This window comes from Anguilla rostrata, chromosome 2 (genome assembly GCF_018555375.3).
Source record: "Anguilla rostrata isolate EN2019 chromosome 2, ASM1855537v3, whole genome shotgun sequence".
Classification (NCBI taxonomy): domain Eukaryota; kingdom Metazoa; phylum Chordata; class Actinopteri; order Anguilliformes; family Anguillidae; genus Anguilla; species Anguilla rostrata.
This window is the reverse complement of record NC_057934.1, coordinates 29,055,640-29,075,813: the sequence shown is the minus strand read 5'-3', so window position 1 is coordinate 29,075,813 and position 20,174 is coordinate 29,055,640. Positions and strand designations below refer to the sequence as shown.

Sequence of the window (20,174 nt, the reverse complement as noted above, 5' to 3'; positions counted from 1 at the left end):
AACACTGACAGTGAAATGGGTCTTCTAGAGCTTAGTGACTTTCAACGTGGCACTGACACAGGATGCCACCTTTCTAGCAAGTAAGTTAATCAAATTTCTGGCCTGCTAGAACTTCCCGGTCAACTGTTAAGCGCTGTTATTAAGTGGAAATGTCCAGGAGCAACAACAGCACAGCTGCAAAGCGGTAGGCCACACAAGCTCACAGAATGGGACCACCGAGTGCTGAAGCGGGCAACTCTGGAAGCAACAAGAACTGTTTGTCGGCAGCTTTTTAAAATGGGTTTCCATGGCAATGCAGCCGCACACAAGTCACAAGATCACTATGCGCAATCCCAAGAGTCAGCTGAAGTGGTTTAAAGCACACTGCCATTGGACTCTGCAGGAGTGGAAACGCATTCCCTGGAATGATGAATCACACTTTATCTGGCAGTCTGACAGATGAATCTGGGTTTGGCTACCAGCTCAAAATGCCAAGTTTGGTGTGGAAGAACTGGATTTGCCTGCACAGACCCCTGATCTCAATCCCACTGAACACCTTTGGGATTAACTGGAATGCTAACTGCGAGCCAGGCCTTATTGCCCAGTATCAGTGCCCGACTTCACTAATGCTCTTGTGACTGAATGGAAGGGAATCCCCGCTGCTATGTTCCAAAATCTAGTGGAAAGCCTTCCCATAAGAGTGGAGGCTCTTATAGCAGCAAAGTGGGGACTAACTCCAAATTAATGCCGATGGTTTTGGAGTGAGATCTTCAACATACACATATGGGTGTGATGTTCAGATGTCCACATACTTTTAACCATCTAGTGTAGTTAAGGGGATAAAATGTGGCCAAAGCTGTGTGAGGGTTCCAGGATGAATGCACTTCTGGACAGTGGTTTCCAGGGAGCGTTAACTTTGCATCATTGTTAGCTTGAGCAGCTTGAGAGCAAGATCCTTGATCTTGAGGGCCAGCTTGCTGGACCCCATAGTTCACAATGAGTAGAGCTTAAAAGGGGAGAGTCCAGAACAGGCAGGAGAGAGAACTGGGAGACAGTAAGGGTGTAAGTGCAGGAAAAGCATGTGTACCACGCAGGGACGGCACCTCTAGAGGTTGTGGTGTCCCCAATTGGAATGGCCTTGTCTTTATAAAGACTAGCTACTATCTGCAGTGACGAGTTAGTGTGGCGTTACTCAGACTACAGCATGTCAAGCAGTCATAGATGCGTATGTAAATTTCTAAATTTGTATATATTTGGTGGTGTCTTAGGTTGGTATTTTTGATTTCATTCTTTCACAATAAACAAGATTGATCAATTTCCACTTGTGCCCCTGCTGTTTTTTTTCTCCATTATTCTAGTCGGCTATACAGCTTACTTGGTAGCAGGACTGTGACAAAGATATACTTTTCCATTCCATGGCATGGATTCAAAAAATGAGAAATAGATCGCTGTTCCTGCTTCAGTTTTCCAAAATCTTTGTTGGTTTACGATCACGATCAGTGTTGGTACTTGCTGGAAAGATTTGTTCACAGTCCAGAGCTCACCTTTAGTCAGGGGGGCTCAAAACTTACAATGTTTTAATTGCTCCATAAAAATACTTTTATAACAGCAATGTCTGGACATATATCTGAAAAGAAGCATTTATTTACATACAAATTCAATAAATAATTTTAAAAACCACCAATGTTTGTGAGTTTTCTACCATTTACCAGGAAAGAAATTCACCTGAAATCTGATTCTGGGGTAACATCTTGCACAGCATTATGCCTGCATTTTATTGGCTGGGACATAAAATATTTTACAGCATTTATTCAGGACAAGTTGTGTCCAACATAAAGACCCATCACCAATCCACACTCCATTTTTACACAGTTCATGCTGTGAAGAAAATAGATCAGACTTGCACAATAGCCAACAATTTATTTCACCAGTATCCTTTGTGGTTTTCAACGGAAAAAGGCATAAGATGTACAAAACTTTTTCATTGTAGGTCTACCCCTCACCATATTTTACCCCACTTAGTGTATTCCCTCCAAATGGTTACGCGCACACGCTTATGTCCTACAGTTCCACATTAGTCCAGTGACAATTCCAATGATGCATGTATAAATAACATATACCTTTGTTTCTGCTTATTTCCAACAAACACACACCTTTGGCCAATAGTCTTTCAACAGGTCTTCTCTCACTCACATACACACACACACACACATTCCATATTCAAGGCAAAAACATCAACAGGGCTGGTTGCATCTTTAAAAAAAAGAATCTCCATTTCAATCAACCTACCTTAGTTTGGGTCAAAACTCGGGTTGATTTCATATTTGCAAGGTTGCACTGGTAAGATGCCGTAAACAATGAAAAATAATAAAAATAAACATTAGATAATAACAACAACAACAATAATAACAACAACAATAATAATAACAACAATAACTGATTATAATCAAATGACAACAACAACAATTACACCATTTTTCTGCCGTGACACTGCTTCGGCATCATGTTGGGTAATAAGACAAACTTTGAAACAATTAGAGAATTTTAAATGTTTCACAATCATCATAATTGTTCATCTCAAATCAGTGTTCTTTCAAAGTTGTGATGTGAGACAGATGCTTCGTTCACATAGATGAAATCTACATACAAGCTTCTTCATAAATATTTACTGTCATGTCAAAATTTAGGAAGACATCATGGAAACATACTGGTGTACTAGTTGCTCCCCCAATTTTCTGCCCTGAAGATGCCCTCAAAATATGCATGCCACATTTGGCAGTACATAATTTTTTTCCAATTAAATACATTATTCTGGAGATGTATGGCTCTTCTGTAAGCTAAGACATCAATTTCTTGGAAACAAAAAAGAAAACAAGTTGACCACAGGTCTCTATCAGGGAAAGGGAGAGGTAGTTACGTTTTGTGTATGACATTAAAACAACCAAATATCCAACTAAAAATGTAAGAATAAAGAATGATAGCAAAAGACAAGAGTACAAGCATATAGTTATTTTAATACATGAATGAAAACTGGAAACAAATTGAGCCTTGCAAAGTTCATTCAAAACCTAATACTCAGATTTAAGAATTATTAAATTGTCCATTGTTTCTTTTCCAACACATAGTATCACACTGAGAAGCATTGCATCACACTAACAATCAATGCCCCATTGCAGACTCAAGTTGCAATTCAGGATTTCTTTAAAAATAAAAAGGCCAAGGCACAAAACCATGTACCTTAAATTGCACCGATAGGACCACAGTGGATTGTGTACTGAACTGCCCTGTTTTGTTAGGCTCTTCTTTTTCTACAGGATTTTCACACCACCAAGAGTACAAAACAATAAAAGGGTTCAGATTAAGAGGGGGGGGGGGGTATGTTTTTGGGGAATCAGGTCAAGTCCCAGCTCAGGAAGAAGAAGGTGAGTGCAGGAATCCCAAGCCAAACTTTAACCACAATGGGTTCCCTCTCCCTTGTACTATCTGGATTCCCGGTCTTTGGGAGCACTATAGAGGACCAGTTCAGGCCCCCCGCCGACCCGGGAGTTGCGGGGAGAGGTGGAAGCCCTGCTGGGGGTCACAGAAGGGATGAGGGGAGGGGGTGCACCGACTGAAAGGGGCCCCACCAACCCAGAGGCCGTCTTGGTCAGAAGACCATTGGGCACATGGTGAGAGTGCGGATGCAGCGGGCCCAGGCGAGAGTAGAGGTTAGGGTGGCGAGGAGAGGATCCTGGTTGGTGGGAGTGTGCATGGGAGAGCAGGCCAGGATGTAGCTGGTCTAGGTGAGCTGCATGAGAAGCACCGGAGAGGAGGGGGTTGGAGAGGTGTGCATGGGGGTGCATTCCATAGTAGCGTACCCTCTCAAAGTCCTCCCGCAGTATGTGTGCTCGCTGATCTTCCTCAAGCAGGCTGCCAATAGGTCCCGATGCCTGTGGAGGACGCTCCTGATGGTGATGGTGGGATAGGAGACCGAACTCCTGTCGTGTTGAAGAGGAGGAAGCAGGAGGGTGGTGGGGCCCCACAACAGCTGCCACAGCCCTCTCAGCCTCAAAGAATCGCTGAACCTGTTGGTGCTGGAGCAGCCGGGCCAAGTGGGGATCTGTACGCAGGGCCAGGTGAGAATCTGGGCGCATAGTCAGGGCCTCCCTCTGCTGCTGTTGCGCAGCCAATTCCCTCCAAGGATCCCAGGGGAAACCGTGGGGAGACTGAGAATGCCCCTGCAGTGCAGCATGCGGATGAGTGGGGAAGCGATCCCCTGCAGCACCCACAACTATCCCCCCACTACTTCCTGCCACACCCAGATAGGCCTCTATGGCCGCTGCACGAGAGCGATCAAGCAGCGAGAGGGAGAGGGGATGGTGATGGGAGTGTGGAGTGGATGGAGGCTGTGGGATACTGGGTGGCGGGCCCAGGGAGAGGTGGGCAGAAGAGGGGGCAGGGTGTTGGCGACTGCTGGGCTGATCATAACTGTGGGATGACATTGATGATGGTGCCACGGAGATGGGCACAGGCTCAACCTCGTCCTTGCGTTCTTCCTTAACTTTGATTGGAGGCAAAAGTGGCTTAGGGGGGTGGATAAAGCCAAGCTTGGGGACCACTAGTTGGGTACCTTGGTCTGGCTTGTACTGACGCACAGGATGCAGAGAAACAGAGGCAGAAGGAGGAGTGGAACAACCACCTTCCCTCTGGGTGGGCCGAGAGACTTTATTTGGAGAGCTGGATGGAGGTTGACGAGCATATAAGTTCAGAGGGGAGGGGACAAGGCAAGCAGGTGGGAGAGGGGTAGGGGGAGCAGAGGAGGATGAGGAACATGGTCTTTCTGGTGCTGAGGATGAAGAGACAGGGAGGGGGGCCTTAGGAGCCACAATAGAGTGAAGCTTGGTATCTCGGTCCCTCTCCCTGCTCCGTGCCCGAGGGGGCTCATCCTCTGATGGACCTCCAGAGCTGCCCACAGCCCAACCAAGACTGCTGCTATGGGAGACAGGGGTACTGCTGCACAGCTTGAGGGAGGGAGCAGCTGGAGACATCCTCACAGGGTGACGACCATACGAATTGTCTCTGTAAGAGGAAGTGAGAGAAAGCAGGTGAATAATCCACCTTTTCCTTGACATGCAGTCAAATATTCCCTATTCCATACAAACCACACAGATATTTTCCCCATGGCCCAAATATCTAAATTGGTTATACCAAAATCTTAATGCAAAATTGGAGCTAGACCCTGTCTTGGACCCTGTGGGCAAGGGCTAATTCCTCACTGTGCCAGTGTCAACTGCTAGCAAAAGCCCAGGGCAAAGAGTAAGGTGGATCGCTACTTGATCAAACTGAAACCAGATAACTGATAAATAAATTCCACTAATCAAAATAACAAACAATATGATATCTTACACCTTTCAGTGCCGAGGCCCCTAATAGAGACAATAACAGGGCAATCATTCACTTAATAATACCTGAGTACGGAGTCCTAACTGAGACATATTGACAGGGAGTCTTCATCCATATTTTTAATGCAACTGAAGTGCAAAGTACCCTTCTAAATTTGAAAAATCAAATATGAAAGGTTTTCTGAAAGCGGAAAAGTTGGCAAATCAATAAAGAGATGTGATAAAGGGTGATGGAAACAGATTTTAAATAAATGTGACAGGGACGCTAGCGGCATACCCCATAAAGCCCAAATATGTCATGAAACAGACCATTGTACACCCTCCTCGATGTCTCAGGGCTACATAAAACATTGGCATGTATAATCAAGAGAGGGCTGCTATGATCACTCTTCCAGGAGCGAGTATGTCTTGCAACAAACTCTCCATTACCGTGTTTAGCTGGCACTACTGATTACCAAAATCTTGTTGCGTCGACTTTAAAATATTTGCATAACAGTAGTTGATGGAAACACACATTGATTTGCATTTTCTTTTACCAACGTCTTTGAAAATTGCTCAACATTTGTGAAACATTTGGATGAGAATTTCATTTAATTATTCTATTCAATTCCTAAATTGTGGTTACTAAAATGAAATGAGTCACACTTTAGTCAAAAGTTAGGTAGTCAACAATTGCCTGCACATCTGTAGATGGCTACTCCCTTTAAATGTTTCCTCACAGATGTTGTGTCTTTTGAGACAGTAAGAAACATCCCTGTTTGGCCTCAGTTCACTCTGTGTAACTTACCACTTTTCTTGCTTAACAGCTTTAGATTTCTCTGTAATCAAAAATCATATGCTGAATCCTTTCACATGAACGCACATTGTCTTCGTTTTTGAGAACAAATGACTTTAAAAAATAAATAAATATATTTTAAAAGTTGTCAACTATAGATCAGTTATCATGCTGCTTATCTTATCTTGCATGTTTCAGAAAGCCGGTGTAGGAAGAACAATGCTCTAGATCCTGGCCTATAACTGGTTTGATTTGATGACCAAATTAGAAAACAATTTATAGCTAGAAAATCAGAGCCATTAAAAAAAATAAAGCCAGAGTAATACAAGTAACCAAGAAATTACAATCAATTATTTCAGAGTTCTGAATGACCTCCATTACAAAAGGCGTTTATACCTACACTACTATATTTTAGAACAGGACTTTTAGATCCAGTCATAGTAAAATAAAACAAAATGGAGAAAGAACACGAATATTCAAAAAGAATACAGCAGGAAATAAAGAACAGGTGCATTGGTGAGAGCAGTGATGAAAGTATAGGATGAAACTGTGTCATACCGATCTTTTTCATCTTTAATATGAACAACTTCTTTCTTCTCTGCTTCTTTCACTCTTTCCTCTCTTTTGTCCATCCCTTTAACCCATGTTGGCGTGGTCGGAAAAGAAGGTGGTGTGTGGTGAAGGCGATTCCAGGGGTCATGGGGGTTGGCCAAGCTGCCCACAGCTCCTCCTTGTGACTCCTTATGGCCAAAAACTGAGTTTGTACCTGACAAAAATAAAAGGCAAAAAGAGAGACAATATGGCATTTCAGAATTGTTCAAAGAAAAATGTCCCTCAATTTTTCCAGAGATTATTTTACAGGCAGCATTAATCAAATCCCAACACAATTTTACACAAAAAACATAAGCTAGCTATCATTAAGCAATCAGTGATGTCAGGGACCAAGCACCAAGGGTGAGCCACAGCTCATTTGGGGGTACTTTGTCATGGACTACAAACCTAATCCAAATACACAACAAAGTTAGTTTAGTATGGATGGTATTTAATGGAAGGGTACATCTGTAGGGGGGTAGTGACATTAAATTTGAGCCACATAACCTACATGGGTCCCTCTTCAATGTTTTAATTTCAACAGGACTAGACAAGCCCAGTTCAGCCAGAACCTTGATTACAGCCAGTGGAAAACATTGTCTGCCAGAAATTGGAACCTTTGACATTTTGTCCATAAATGGCACTAAACCCCATTCCCCATTCAGGGGAAATTATATCACTTTTTATTCATATTTTTAAGCAATAACAAAAAAAAGGCTATGAATGTAGCTAGTTAGCAATACACCATTAAATGTTAGCTACTTGTAACTAGCCATTGAACTATAATATACAAACTAGTTAGCTATCAAGCAAACTCGCAAACATCTTTGTGTGCTTTTAACTTATCCAACAGACATAAAACATGCTGTAGGCTAGTAACATCATACTTACTTGCTAGCTAACAACAAAAAAACTTTCACATCTACAGTTGCGCAGTTTTTTGGTCCTTCGTACTCACCTGCTGTCGGTAATCATTTAAGATTAATACCGCCCCTTGCGCACGTTTCAACAATGGACTAACCCGCCACTTTTCAACAGTAGGGAGTGAGCGATACAGCAACTCAGCCAGTACCTCAGTAACAGACATTCACTGTTCTCAGGGTCTGGCGAAAAATTAGAGGCTGAATCTAAGAAGAGGTGCAGTCAAATATCATTTCACAATTTATGTTAAATTTTCTTTAAAATTCTTTAACTGAAGGAGATGTGCTTCTTGGGACTGCTGCAGGGAAGGAGTATGAGGATTCCTGTCAAATTTCATGCAATTTAGGCTTATCGGGACTATTCAAATTAACATTTTGCAAAAAGCTACAAACCTAATCCAAAAAACTACATGTGCATGCATGTCCACAATATGGGTTTCAATCATCTCCTGAAGTATTGCTACAATCAACCTAAGTTTGGGGTCATATTCATAATTTGGGTGTGGTTAACCATTTTGGTTAAATTGTCCTGTGGCCATCTTTTGACATAGCAACATTATCTTTGCAATTTAACACTGGGATGTGCTGAAGATCATGCATGCTGAATGCAAATGACTGTCTCTTCAAAAAGGAAAACAGCAGAAAATCTAATATCCTGGACATTATAGGTTCTATGAAAAAATTTGTTCAGGATGAGGAGGTAGACTTGCGTGCCAAACTTGGTGAGTTTTTGAGCATGCGAAAGAAGTGAAAATTTAGCAAGAGCTAAACAAATATATTAAAAACAATAATTAAATAAAAAAGAATCAATTATTTTTGCCAGAATTATTATGACCATGAATCATAATAATGCATACTTACTGGTATCACCTGTTTAAATCTCATTTATTAAATCTCAGCTCACATCTGGAATTATAAATCTCAGGTTCAAACAGGTCTTGCAAATCAACTTGAGAAGTGAAAAATAAACTATAAAACGCAGATCCAATCCATTGTGGCCATGACTTTAAGATGGAATACTGAGACTCACCTAGTGAGGGGCTACCCAGCCCACCGAAGGCCCCAGTCCCCAGAGATCCTAGAGAAGAGAAAGGGGGCGAGCGGCCAAATGGGTCTGCAAGGAACAGATGGCTATTACTACTCCTGTTTCAAAAAACACTCAACAATACACACATCGAACAAAAACCACACGTTCTCCGTGCAAGTACTGGACTGTATTACCATTCAGTAGTACCACATAATTTTTTTTTAACCAGCTTGAACTTTTCGCAAAACTACTTATCAGAAGTGTTCCGAAAGCAAAGCGTGAGTCCTACAACTGGGTGTTTGTGTCTCAGTCCTGCCATGGCTGGCTAGGGCTCGAGGTCCGCATTGGTGAGGCAAAAATAGGCCCAGCCTCAGGGAATGTTAAAGGGTAAGCCGGTTAGTTTTGTTGATCGCATCGCTCTCTAGGTGATGGCCACTCCATTCAGACCTCATAACTGCTGACCTCGCTATTCTCTGACGACCAGGCCAGTATATATTTGGTGGTGTATCCGCAGTGTGGAAGAATTGTTGAGAAGAGGCGTCACGTGAATTGGAGGAATCACGTGTCCGCCCTCTTCTGAAGTCAACAGGAAGGGTTGAAGTGGGAGATCAACAAGTTCGGTTGAGTTCAGATTCTGGAAAAATATATATGTATCAGGGATGGAAGATTTATTTAAAAAAGATAAATAAATAAAATAAATATTCGCAATGACTCTGGTGCAACGCAGCATACTTGTGATTAATACGGCTTTAAGCACAAAGTTGAATATCAAAAAACAGTTCAAGGTGTCAAAAAACATTTTCTTCCAAAAATGATTGACAATAAATTTAATGTACCATTTTGCAACATATATTCAAATACTCATTTGAGCTGCCTGCATCAGAGACATATGGCTCATCACTCATGTGAATGCAAATTTTGCCAATATCACGGTCCTCCTATATCTAGATGGATAGTTCATGCGCACCACTGGCTGGCCGGAAATGTGGAGAAGAGTGCTCTCGAAACTTCAACTCCAGAGAAAAGCAACCGAGCATAGCCAGCTTCAGTTTCCATGGTTCTCCTTAGAATTTATTAATTTTTTCTCTGGCCCTCATGTCTGCGAAACGGGTACACAGGCTACAGCAGGGTGGTTATGGAGGGAGGGTGGCAGTTAAGCTTTTGCATTTTCATACCACCTTAATACCATACATTCCCTGAATTCTGGGACATTACATACAAAAAAAGTCTACAGAAAATGAGGGTTACGCACTTCGTGCACTGCCTCTAGTGGTCGGCATGCCGTTGTGCCTAGACTGCTCAATTCAGACATTCTGTGCTCCTGCAACGTTGAAAAAACAAACTCGGTGTGCTAGATTTATTAGTAGAGGATTCAGGACAACTATGCCGAATACGGAGTTCCGCATCGTCACCATTGTCGCGCTGGTTGTGCATTTACCAAGCACCCCCTCCCAGCAGTCTCATCTTGTAATTCCCACTTGCAAATGATGCAAACGTGAGTTTCTTGAGTCAAAACAGTTGATTTGTAGTGAAATAGATGATTATGTTGTGATTTACTGAAATGCATAATTTAGACATTTTGGATAGATTTGGAGACACTGGGTACACTGCTTACTTTTTGCTTCATAGATCATTAGTAGTTCTGCATGTCCACTCATAGATTTTACACACCGTAAGGACAGTATTGGCCAGGTGATGAGCGGTGCCTGGTTTCCTCCAGACGTGACGCTTGGCATTGTGGCCAAAGAATTCAATCTTGGTTTCATCAGATAATCTTGTTATTCATGGTCAGAGTCCTTTAGGTGCCTTTTGGCAAACTCCAAGCAGGGTGTTATGTGCCTTTTACTGAGGAGAGGCTTCGGTCTGGCCACTTTACCATAAAGGCCTGATTGGTAGAGTGCTGCAGAGATGGTTTTCCTTCTGGAAGGTTCGCCCATCTCCACAGAGAAACTCTGGAGCTCTGTCAGAGTGGCCATCAGGTTCTTGGTCACCTCCCTGACCAAGGCCCTTCTCCCCTGATTGCTCAGTTTGGCCGGGCAGCCAGCTCTAGGAAGAGGCCTGGTGAATCTGAACTTATTCCATTTAAGAACGGGAGAAATATCCTTTATACAGGTGTGCCAAGCTTGTAGTCATACCCAAGAAGACTCAAGGCAGTAATCCCTGCCAAAGGTGCCTCAACAAAGTACTGAGTAAAGGGTAAAAATACTTGTGCAAAAGTGATTTTTCCGTTTTTTTATTTTTTAAAAATTATCCAAAATTTCTAAAAACCTTGTTTTCGCTTTATCATTTTCATTATGGGGGTACTGTGTGTAGATTGATGAGAATAAATATAAATTTTAATCAATTTTAGAATAAGGCTGTAACATAAGAAAATGTGAAAAAAGTGAAGGGGTCTGAATACTTTCCGAAGGCACTGACTGTATGTATGCATGTATGTATGCACAGTATTTATTTTTCAAACAGTATTTACTTTAAGTTGCAAATATACAAGAACGTGTAGATTTTGTTAAATGAACTTGACGATCAATATTCTTTCTTTAGGTATTGACCAGCAGTTTCATATACTCATTTACACGTCTGGCATGAGGCAATTTTTGTTATTAGACACTTTGATGCGAGACAGTCTTCATCGACATTGTCTTCAGATGGCAAGATTAAATTAAAGCCACAAGCGGCGTTGGGAGGGGTCCAAGCATTTGCACTACTGCGCCCCCTATGGAGAGATTTTAAAATGGTTTTGTCCTCATGATCATATACCTTCACCCAACATATCTACTGAATATCATGATGATTGTATAAAATACTGATGACTCATGGCCAATTTTGAGCTAAGAGATTCTGTCAGATTACTTAGTTGCGTCGCCACGGATGTGTCCTGGTCGCTTGCCGCAAAGGCCTTTACTGTCGTAACACTTAGATGGCCCAGAGTGTATCTGCAGCTGCAGCGCTTCCGTGCAGCAACAAAAAAAGGCATCAGACTAGTGTTGTCACAATACCAAAATTTTGACTTTGATCTAAATTTTAGTATCACGATACTCGATACTAAAACGATACTGATTTGATACTCGGTACCTAACAATACTGAAATTACCTTAATAGATCAGAAACGTAATGTCCACAAGGGTTGACCTCATTTTCAAATTCATGGTTTACTAACAACCTGGTTTATTAACAACCTTTAAGTTGAAGCCTGTTCAACATATTAATAAGCATAGGCCTATAGTGTTACAACACTAAACAATAGAAAAATATATTAAATATATTTCAAAAATTAAACAATTGTAAACTAAATAATCTTTAAACAGGTCTTTCACTTTTAAATAGATCTAAAGATAGCATATTTTAATAACAACACAGCATCTTCCTATAATAAAATATTTCCAAATTAGAACACCTATCGCTACTGAAGTGAACTGAGTCGAAGCGTGCCCTGTATCAACGAGCTTGAATGGGTTGAATGCACAAGCGCACATCAACTGACTTGGCCACTAAAGTTGTTACTGCCATCTAGCGAAGATTCTGACAAATTACACCTTTCATCCTCTCAATCAGTAATGGGGGAGATACATTTCCTAACATTTACATTTGACCTAAAAGTACTGAACGTCGGAAAATTTTAATACCGAACTGTTTTTTTTTTTTTTAAGTACCGAAAAGGTGCTGAAGTTTCGGTATACCGTGCAACACTACGTCAGACACATATTCCAATCCATTGCTCAGAGAATGCACATTTCAGAGTGCCTCAGATAGAATAGAGACAGATAGAATAATACATATTTCAAATAATAAATACGACAAAAAACGAAATATCAACTCGCCATTCCTGCTACCTGCGTGCTGCCCGCAGAGTACCATATTATTTATTTAGACATTCGCAGACTACAGCATAAATTGCGTTCTTTGTTTATATTCAATATTAGTAATTGCAGCGAGAAACTGCAGCTGTAGATGCAAGAAAGTTAGTTATATTATGGTAGCAACGGAACGAACCGAAATATTGAGCAGTAATACTTACATAGCAATGATGAAATTTTATCTGTGTTCAGTAGATAGAGACAGAGACAGTAAATCAACTATAGCCTGCAGCAGTCCTATCCGCTTCTGTTTTGCTCCAGAAAACGATGTCAGATAGGTCTATTGGCAAACATATGGCTTAGCTATGCCCAGAAGTCCTCAATAATTATAGTATTTTCCAAGAAATTATGAAAAATCGTTGACAACGTTTTGTTAGGTGCAGCGTCTTTTACTGCTACCCCAGAGTGAATGCGTAAGTGAATGTGATAAGAAAATTTTTGGTTACGCTGACCGATAAAACGCTATTCAAAAAGCAAAATCAGACATGTTATACATCGTTAGAAAGCTTATACTCTCACCTACTGAATAAATGAATTGTACTAAAAAGGGTGACAACGCCGTAAACAACAGGTGTGGTATTACGCACAGCTATTTTTGAAGGTACCCAGGTATCACAGATGCGCATATATTTCACAAACGGATTGTCCAAGACAATATATGACCACTGAGTCTCAAAAGGGACTTCTCTACGCGTAAAACCAACGGTAAGGTTGTATATTTATTCAATATTTTGTCCCAGATATTGACTGTAGAATGACATGGCATCATTTTTTTTAAACCTTGTCTCGTTTATTTTGTTACTCGGTGAGCAGCATTTTCACTGCCATATTGGCATATTTTAGGGCTACTGTCGTGTTTATCATGTTGCTATGACGGAATACGATTTTTGAGTGGTGAATATTTTTATGAATGCCCAGATAGATAATATTGTCCATTATGAAGTTCAGACCCTCCCCTCACTGATAAAAACTAGACCCGACGGTGTCGAATTACTTAGTTGCGTCGCCATGGATGTCTTCTAGCCGCTTGCCGTAAAGGAGTTTACTAGATGTCGTAACACTTTAGATGTGGAGCTACAGCTCTTCCGCACCGCAACTACTAAAAAAGTCCAAATGGCGGGCAAACAATATGGCGGACATAGGTGGTCCCAATAGCAAAGTTGTAGAGCACATTCAGATGCATTGGTCGATGAAGTTTTGTGTTGATCTGACTTATGGTGTGGGAGTTTTAAAGTAAGACCCTTTGTTATAGCACCACCATCTGGCCGACATAGGTGATTTTTAGTGCCTGAGTAGTGGGGGGGCCATAGGAACCCACCTACCAAATTTGGTTGCTCTAGGACTTACGGTTGCTGAGCCTCAGACACTTATAGCGGAGGGAACAAAAAAAAATATATATATATAATAATAATAATACATTACATTACATTACAGGCATTTGGCAGACGCTCTTATCCAGAGCGACGTACAACAAAGTGTATAACCATAACCAGGAACAAGTATGACGAAACCCCTAGAGAGAAGTACCGGTCCAAGTGCAGGGAACAACCGCATAGTTCAACTTGGACCCTGAAGGTTAAACTGATTAACACTAACAACAAGAACGGCAACAACGCAGTCTATGGAAAAAATACAAATACAAATAATAATAATCATAACAGATACAATAGGGTTCCACCAGCCTCGCTGCATGGACCCCTAAAAAAAACACAGGGTCAAGTTGAAACAATTTAGGAAACACTGGGTAGCACTGCTTTGGAATATAGCTTGTTTAATTTGTATGATGGTAGCCAGTTAGTGTTTCATGTAACTCGGCATAATTTTGATATCAATACTTTTAATGTCAGGCCTAGACGTTGTAAACGTATTTTTCATCAGATGTCTGTTTTCTTTGACTTACTTTTCCAATACAATAGGCTAACTTGTACAAGTCAAAACAGTGTCTACTGTTCACTACTGTAAAATATCCAGGCCTAGCGGTCCCTCACCCTGCTCTGTGATATATACCTGCCAAACCCCCCCCCCAGCAACAATGGGTTCATGGTCATGCCTGCACATTTTTCATAAACATAACAGATCCAGGAGATGCCAAAGAGAAATAAATTGAAACATTTGCCCCTGGGAGGCAATGCACAGACACTTGCTGACCGCTGGGTATATTGTCCTTCAGGTTTAGGGATGCAATATGATCTTCAGCTGCTACTGACTGGAGAATGCATAAAAAGAATACTGAATGGCAGCATGCACAGGTGCCATTATAAATAAATTATTCACACTATCAAAAGTGTGGGACATTCATACACACTCTTGCACTTGGCATACAATTAAGGATTTTTCCCTTGACAATAATGTAAAATAACCATGCTATAAGGCATATCTATGATGCACCAGCAATCTCTGTCTTTACGCACTTTTGCCAAATTCACGTTTACCTGTATTTGTCATTCTAAAATGTGTTCAGGAAATTTCTGCTCGGATTTGTGGTTTGTTGCTATCTCGATAGCCACAGCAATGGCCCAGATATAGTGAGGCAAAAAGACAAGCTGACAGGTCTCGCTCAATAAAGAGTTAACCTAAGAACAGCTTGTCCTCAGTGGCAGCTGAAGTTCACCAAGGCGATGAAAAGTGATGCGGTATTGGCTCGTTTTCTGTTGGACCTGTCAGTAACATTAGTTATCCAGCTAGGATTGTCAGATGTCAGTTTTTCACACCAGAATGCCTTGTTTTCAAATTATTTGGTCTCGATGGCAGACAACGTACTGTCAGTCCGAGTACATGATGGGAGAAATTTTCTGGTAGCGTCTAATGAATTAGCGTGTCTAGTGACTCGGTTGGGTACTTGGGGTTGAGTGGAGTTTAAGGATGAGACTTCTTCGATGCTAAAAGCAGGCTAAAAAATCCTGCATAGTATGCCTTTAAATAGACAAGCTAAAATGTAGTTGCATGAGCAACACAATCTTGCACCGGAGAAGTTAAGAAGATCTTACCCAAGTGTGCCGAAGGAGTGATGAAAGAGGAATGAGGTGTTGACGGGGGGGCAAATGTAGAGGCAGATGGGTGAACTCCACCTAGAACCACATTTCATACAAACTTCTTACAAGAGCACACAAGAACACAGCAAGACAAATTTACTTGAATGTCCGTAAATTAAAGACATGTATTGAATATTCATGCTTTGGTTTCAAGTTATCCAAACCAATGCACAAATACATACCGCTGGCTGTGAAGAGGCTGGCAGGTCGAGCCAACTCATGGGCAGAGGGAAGCCCACTCCCCTGTGCTCCAATTCCTCTAAGCCCACCAAAGCCCCCTGCTCCAGGAAGGCGAGACAGCAAGTTGTTGCGGAAATCCAGCTTGTGAGGATCCACCTGCAGCAACTGTGAGAAAGGTCTGGCAGGGTTAACATCATTATATATAATTATGTTAATGCATGTCTTTAGCTTGCTCCTCAGAACAACAAGCAGTTAAGCAAGCATAACCATCATTACATTCCACTTATGTCAATATTCAAGAGCTTCCAGATAGCTTCTAGATACAGCAGTTTAGGGTACCATTTGACACTGCCGTCCCAAGAGATCTCCCCGGCAGAGGTAAATTTGCATGTATTTTTATGGTTCGCCACAGCAACCAGGTGGCAAATGTGAGTACTCAAACACTTTCATTCTAGTACTTGAACTAGACTTTTGCCTAGTTCAAGTACTTTAAAAAGCGCTTGAAAGATTTATATGATGCAAAATTCCCTTCAGAAAAAAAGCTAGTATACAGCCTACCTTGACTTTCTCCTGATGTCTGAGAATCATCCAGGCCACACGGACATGCATGGCACACCACTTCCCAGGTTTCTGTACAGGGAGAGAGGAAAGCTTAGCAGGGTCACTGTACAGGACATTTCACTGTGCATTAAACATTTTGTTACATCACAAAATGCCAGGGAATTCAGTCAGTCAGAGAAAAAAGTAGGGTAAACAAAGGCTCTCATCCAAAATTTAGTAAAACTGATGTATAGAAGGTGAATATTTACTCATGAAGCACAACAAAAAAGCTTCCACAGTTTGTCGCTGAACAGTCTATTTTTGACCACAGAGGTCAGGAATATTCACTACCGTAACATGCATTAGCTACAAGGATGGCTTGCCAACTGACTTAGCTACCTAAATTATTTTGTTTTTTATTCTGCCAGTTAACTTTTGTTGATTCAGGAAGCCAGTCTTTCCAGCTGTTTTTCCAACTTCCAACTAATTTGTACAGATGGCTATTTATCAAAGTGAAAAAAACACCTAACTGATATTGATACTGATACTCATACTGATATTGCAATGTAACTAAAAATATAAAAGATCCATAAAGGGGGCTTTAGTCAAAGTCAAGATGTCAGTTTGACTACTTTTCATACCTGTATTTATAGCTGACCAAGTAGTACAGGTTACAAGGCAGTTAGCTTAACATTAATGGGACTGGCCTTCACAGTTTTAAAAATAAGTACTTCAAAACTTTTCTTAGAAAATCAGTTGTACTGAATTTCAGATGAAGGACAAGACACTGGGGGAAGTACTGCAGCTTGGCGATTGGAGTGGAAACTGAATACTGATGGCAGATATTCATTGCAGATGGATATATAATAATAGTAATAATCAACTTGCTTTCCGTATAGCTAGCTAAATAATTTTACACAATGTGATGTGGTATATTTATGGACATCAAGGTGTCTGAACAAACACAGCCATTCATTCTGTATTGACCATCCAATGAGCAGCATAGTTTTACTCTGCTAAATGAAAACCTGAAAAAACAACCCAGAAATAAGCTAAGGCATATTGGCTATTTCAGCATGTGAATAACAAGTGACAGTGAAATAAAGCTTCAGTCAAGAGAAAGTATAGGCTGTAAATCAAGTTGGTCTTGCCTTTAAGCAATTCCTGTAACCATTCAAAAGTGATTTCAATTTGGAATCACATGTGACAGCCCTACTTGGCAGTATTGCATAAGGAACGCTATGCATGAGAATAAAATCCCACAGAACCACAAAGTGAGCAACCTGTAATTATTTCCTGATGAACAAAAATTCACAAAAGGCTGTTTTGATTAATACAGTGGTATGCAAAATTTTGTACAACACTAGTGAAGTTACATGTTCTGGGGAATCTATGAGTGAAGGTACAGTATGTTAACAATCTCTGCAGGATACAAACATAAACATTACACATTTCTGCTAATTTTAATGCAGAATTACTCTTTACTTGAAAAATAAAAAAATAAACCCGTAAATGCATGTGCAAAACTTTTATGTTTATTCTTATTACCCTACCAGTTAAGAAATATTCTTTGGTTTTCTTACATACACTACATGATGTTTCAGATCTCCCCAAATATTTTTAATAATATTCAAGTCTTGGGAGTGTGAAGGCCATTTCCAAAAGCTTAATCTTTAGTCTCTTTAAGTAGTTCATAGTTGTTTTTGAGCTATGCTTTGGATCATTTTCTTATTGAAATATCTGATGTCTCTTGAGCTTCAATTTCTTAACTGACTCTGGTACATTAGCTTCTAGGATTTGTTGATATTTCCATTCTTCCTTCCACTTCCACAACTTTTCCTGTGCCACTGGCACATCCCATCCCAAATCATAATAGACCCACCCCTGTGCTTAAAGTTGTTTTCTTCAAATGCTTCCCATTTTTCCCCAAATGAATCTTTTTTGGTTGTGGCCAAAGAGTTAAATACTTCCCACATTCTTTTCACAGCACTTTGTTCCAAAAAGTCTCCGGCTTTTCAAAGAGTTGCATTGCATATTTCGAGATTGCAGGAAAAGCTTTAATATTGACGACTCTAACAAAGAAGATTTTGTGTAAACAGCACTACATAGTGGATCTTTGTACTCCAGCTAAACCTTTATGTAATGATTCAATACAAACAGTCATATCAGACATTTTTAATGTAAGCTATTATGGAGTACATCATTCAATTTTATATAACAGCGTGCATTATTTTTAGTTCATATAATTCACTATTTGCAATCAGTGTAGTGCAGTGTATCAGCTTATTTACAGGCTATTATTGTCTGTACTGTATCCTTTAGTGTTTCTGAGCCAAAAGCACATAAGGCACATACAAAATAGTATCACAATATTCATACATTTGTAAGATAGAATTACATTACACAAGATGGTCAAGAATCTACATCTACACAATGGTATGGTGTTATTGTATGGTTATGTGATGGTCGATGAACAAATTGTTTATTCATTCAAAAAGTTGTTTATTCATTCAAAGTAAAAGGGTCTATGGAGATGAGAAAGTGTTCAATAGAAGGATAGTGTTTATGAGAGGGTAATTACATGAAAGTTTAAAAAATGCAGGAGCAAGAATAAACAGGATGAGGCAAGCTGATATATTATGTAATGATATATTACTTTGTGTGTGTGTTTTTTCATAGCACTGATGTTTCTGGGTGATTTAGTAATGACAGCTGTAACTGATTGTATGATGACAGTGGTTCTACAAAGTCATGGAAATGCATACATCCGTCTGATTTGTTCAAATACTGCCTCGTACTACTGCTATCTTAGTGAGCTACCCAGCTATAGAAAATCCTTGCAAAACGGTGTGCACAGACTGCAGGATACGATTGATAATAACAATCAGAGCGTGTGGCGGTTCTTTTAAAATTAGATTTTTTTCCCAAGCTGTTAAAATCAGGAAATAGTCATTAAATTAATACTAAAATAAATGGTAATAAGTTTGTATCCTGCAGAGGTTGGGCTAAATTACTTTCATTTAGAGACTCGACAGAATATGCATTTTGACCAGGGGTGCCCAAACTTTTGCATACCACTGTATTAGGGGTGCACCGATCGATGATGTAAAAAATCTGAGCCATGCGCAAGCTGCATTGGAATGCTGCTGCCATATCTTTCCCAAACTGTCAGCTGTTTGGAAACAATATGAAGTGTGTGAAGTGGGCATTAAATGTCTTTTTTTCAACCTGGGTCTTAAGTTTGTAATATTTTTTAATCAATATAATGTACCTTAAAACAAGTCCAGTTTACCTAAACCTGTTCTTGAGAAGTGAAAATGAATGTAAATGTTGAGATTTTTTGTCAAAATTAAAAATAATTCAGTGTGAACTTGCAGAATTGACCGTAAACTACACTATTCTGAGCACACAATAATTTAAGTAAGCTCTTCGTCCGTGTATTCTGGTTAAAATAAATATACTCGGCCAGCAAAGTGAAGAGGCTCGACAACATTCTCGTAATAATCTGATGAATAATTAGCTAGTGAAACATGTTCAGGATTTGGATTTTTAACATTATTTTAGAGGTAATCCATGTTAAAGGTAAAACACGTTGACAGCACTTGCACCTTTTGAGGAGCTTAATAGAGAAATTGACTCTTTCGCAGCGACTGCAGCAGATTCCATCCATCACTGCACTGAAACATCTCCTAAGATGGCACAGATCATGGTGCGAAGCAGTCAAAACGCACTCTTCTGGGAGCAGTTGAGAAAAGATTCAGCCACATTGAATCATAGCTCCTTCACTGGGTGGCTATGACAACAATATAACAATAACACAGTTGAAAACAATAATTCTAATAATAATAATGAAAGTATCAGAATGTATTGATAACCTATAGAGTAAATAAACAAT

General features: G+C 40.3%; 1 protein-coding gene and 1 long non-coding RNA gene across 5 annotated transcripts in view; both read right to left on the bottom strand.

Moving 5' to 3' along the window:
- Window positions 1-1,715: 1,715 nt before the first annotated feature.
- The window catches only part of fbrs (fibrosin), a 68,074-nt gene continuing 49,615 nt past the window's right edge, over window positions 1,716-20,174 (bottom strand). For 3 of the 4 annotated variants that reach the window (XM_064321473.1, XM_064321474.1, XM_064321477.1), the window contains 6 exons: window positions 16,298-16,369; window positions 15,742-15,904; window positions 15,515-15,595; window positions 8,677-8,760; window positions 6,694-6,901; window positions 1,716-5,037 (listed from right to left, as the gene is read on the bottom strand). In XM_064321473.1, the coding sequence (XP_064177543.1) occupies window positions 3,459-5,037; window positions 6,694-6,901; window positions 8,677-8,760; window positions 15,515-15,595; window positions 15,742-15,904; window positions 16,298-16,369 (2,187 nt within the window). In that variant the 3' untranslated portion in view covers window positions 1,716-3,458. The remainder of the gene's footprint in view (window positions 5,038-6,693; window positions 6,902-8,676; window positions 8,761-15,514; window positions 15,596-15,741; window positions 15,905-16,297; window positions 16,370-20,174) is intronic. The other variant, XM_064321475.1, reaches the window with a different exon arrangement.
- On the bottom strand, window positions 9,313-15,508 carry LOC135247709 (uncharacterized). The gene is made up of 2 exons (XR_010328277.1): window positions 11,540-15,508; window positions 9,313-11,483 (listed from the first exon to the last, which is right to left on the bottom strand). It is a non-coding gene; the product is annotated as an uncharacterized LOC135247709 (long non-coding RNA).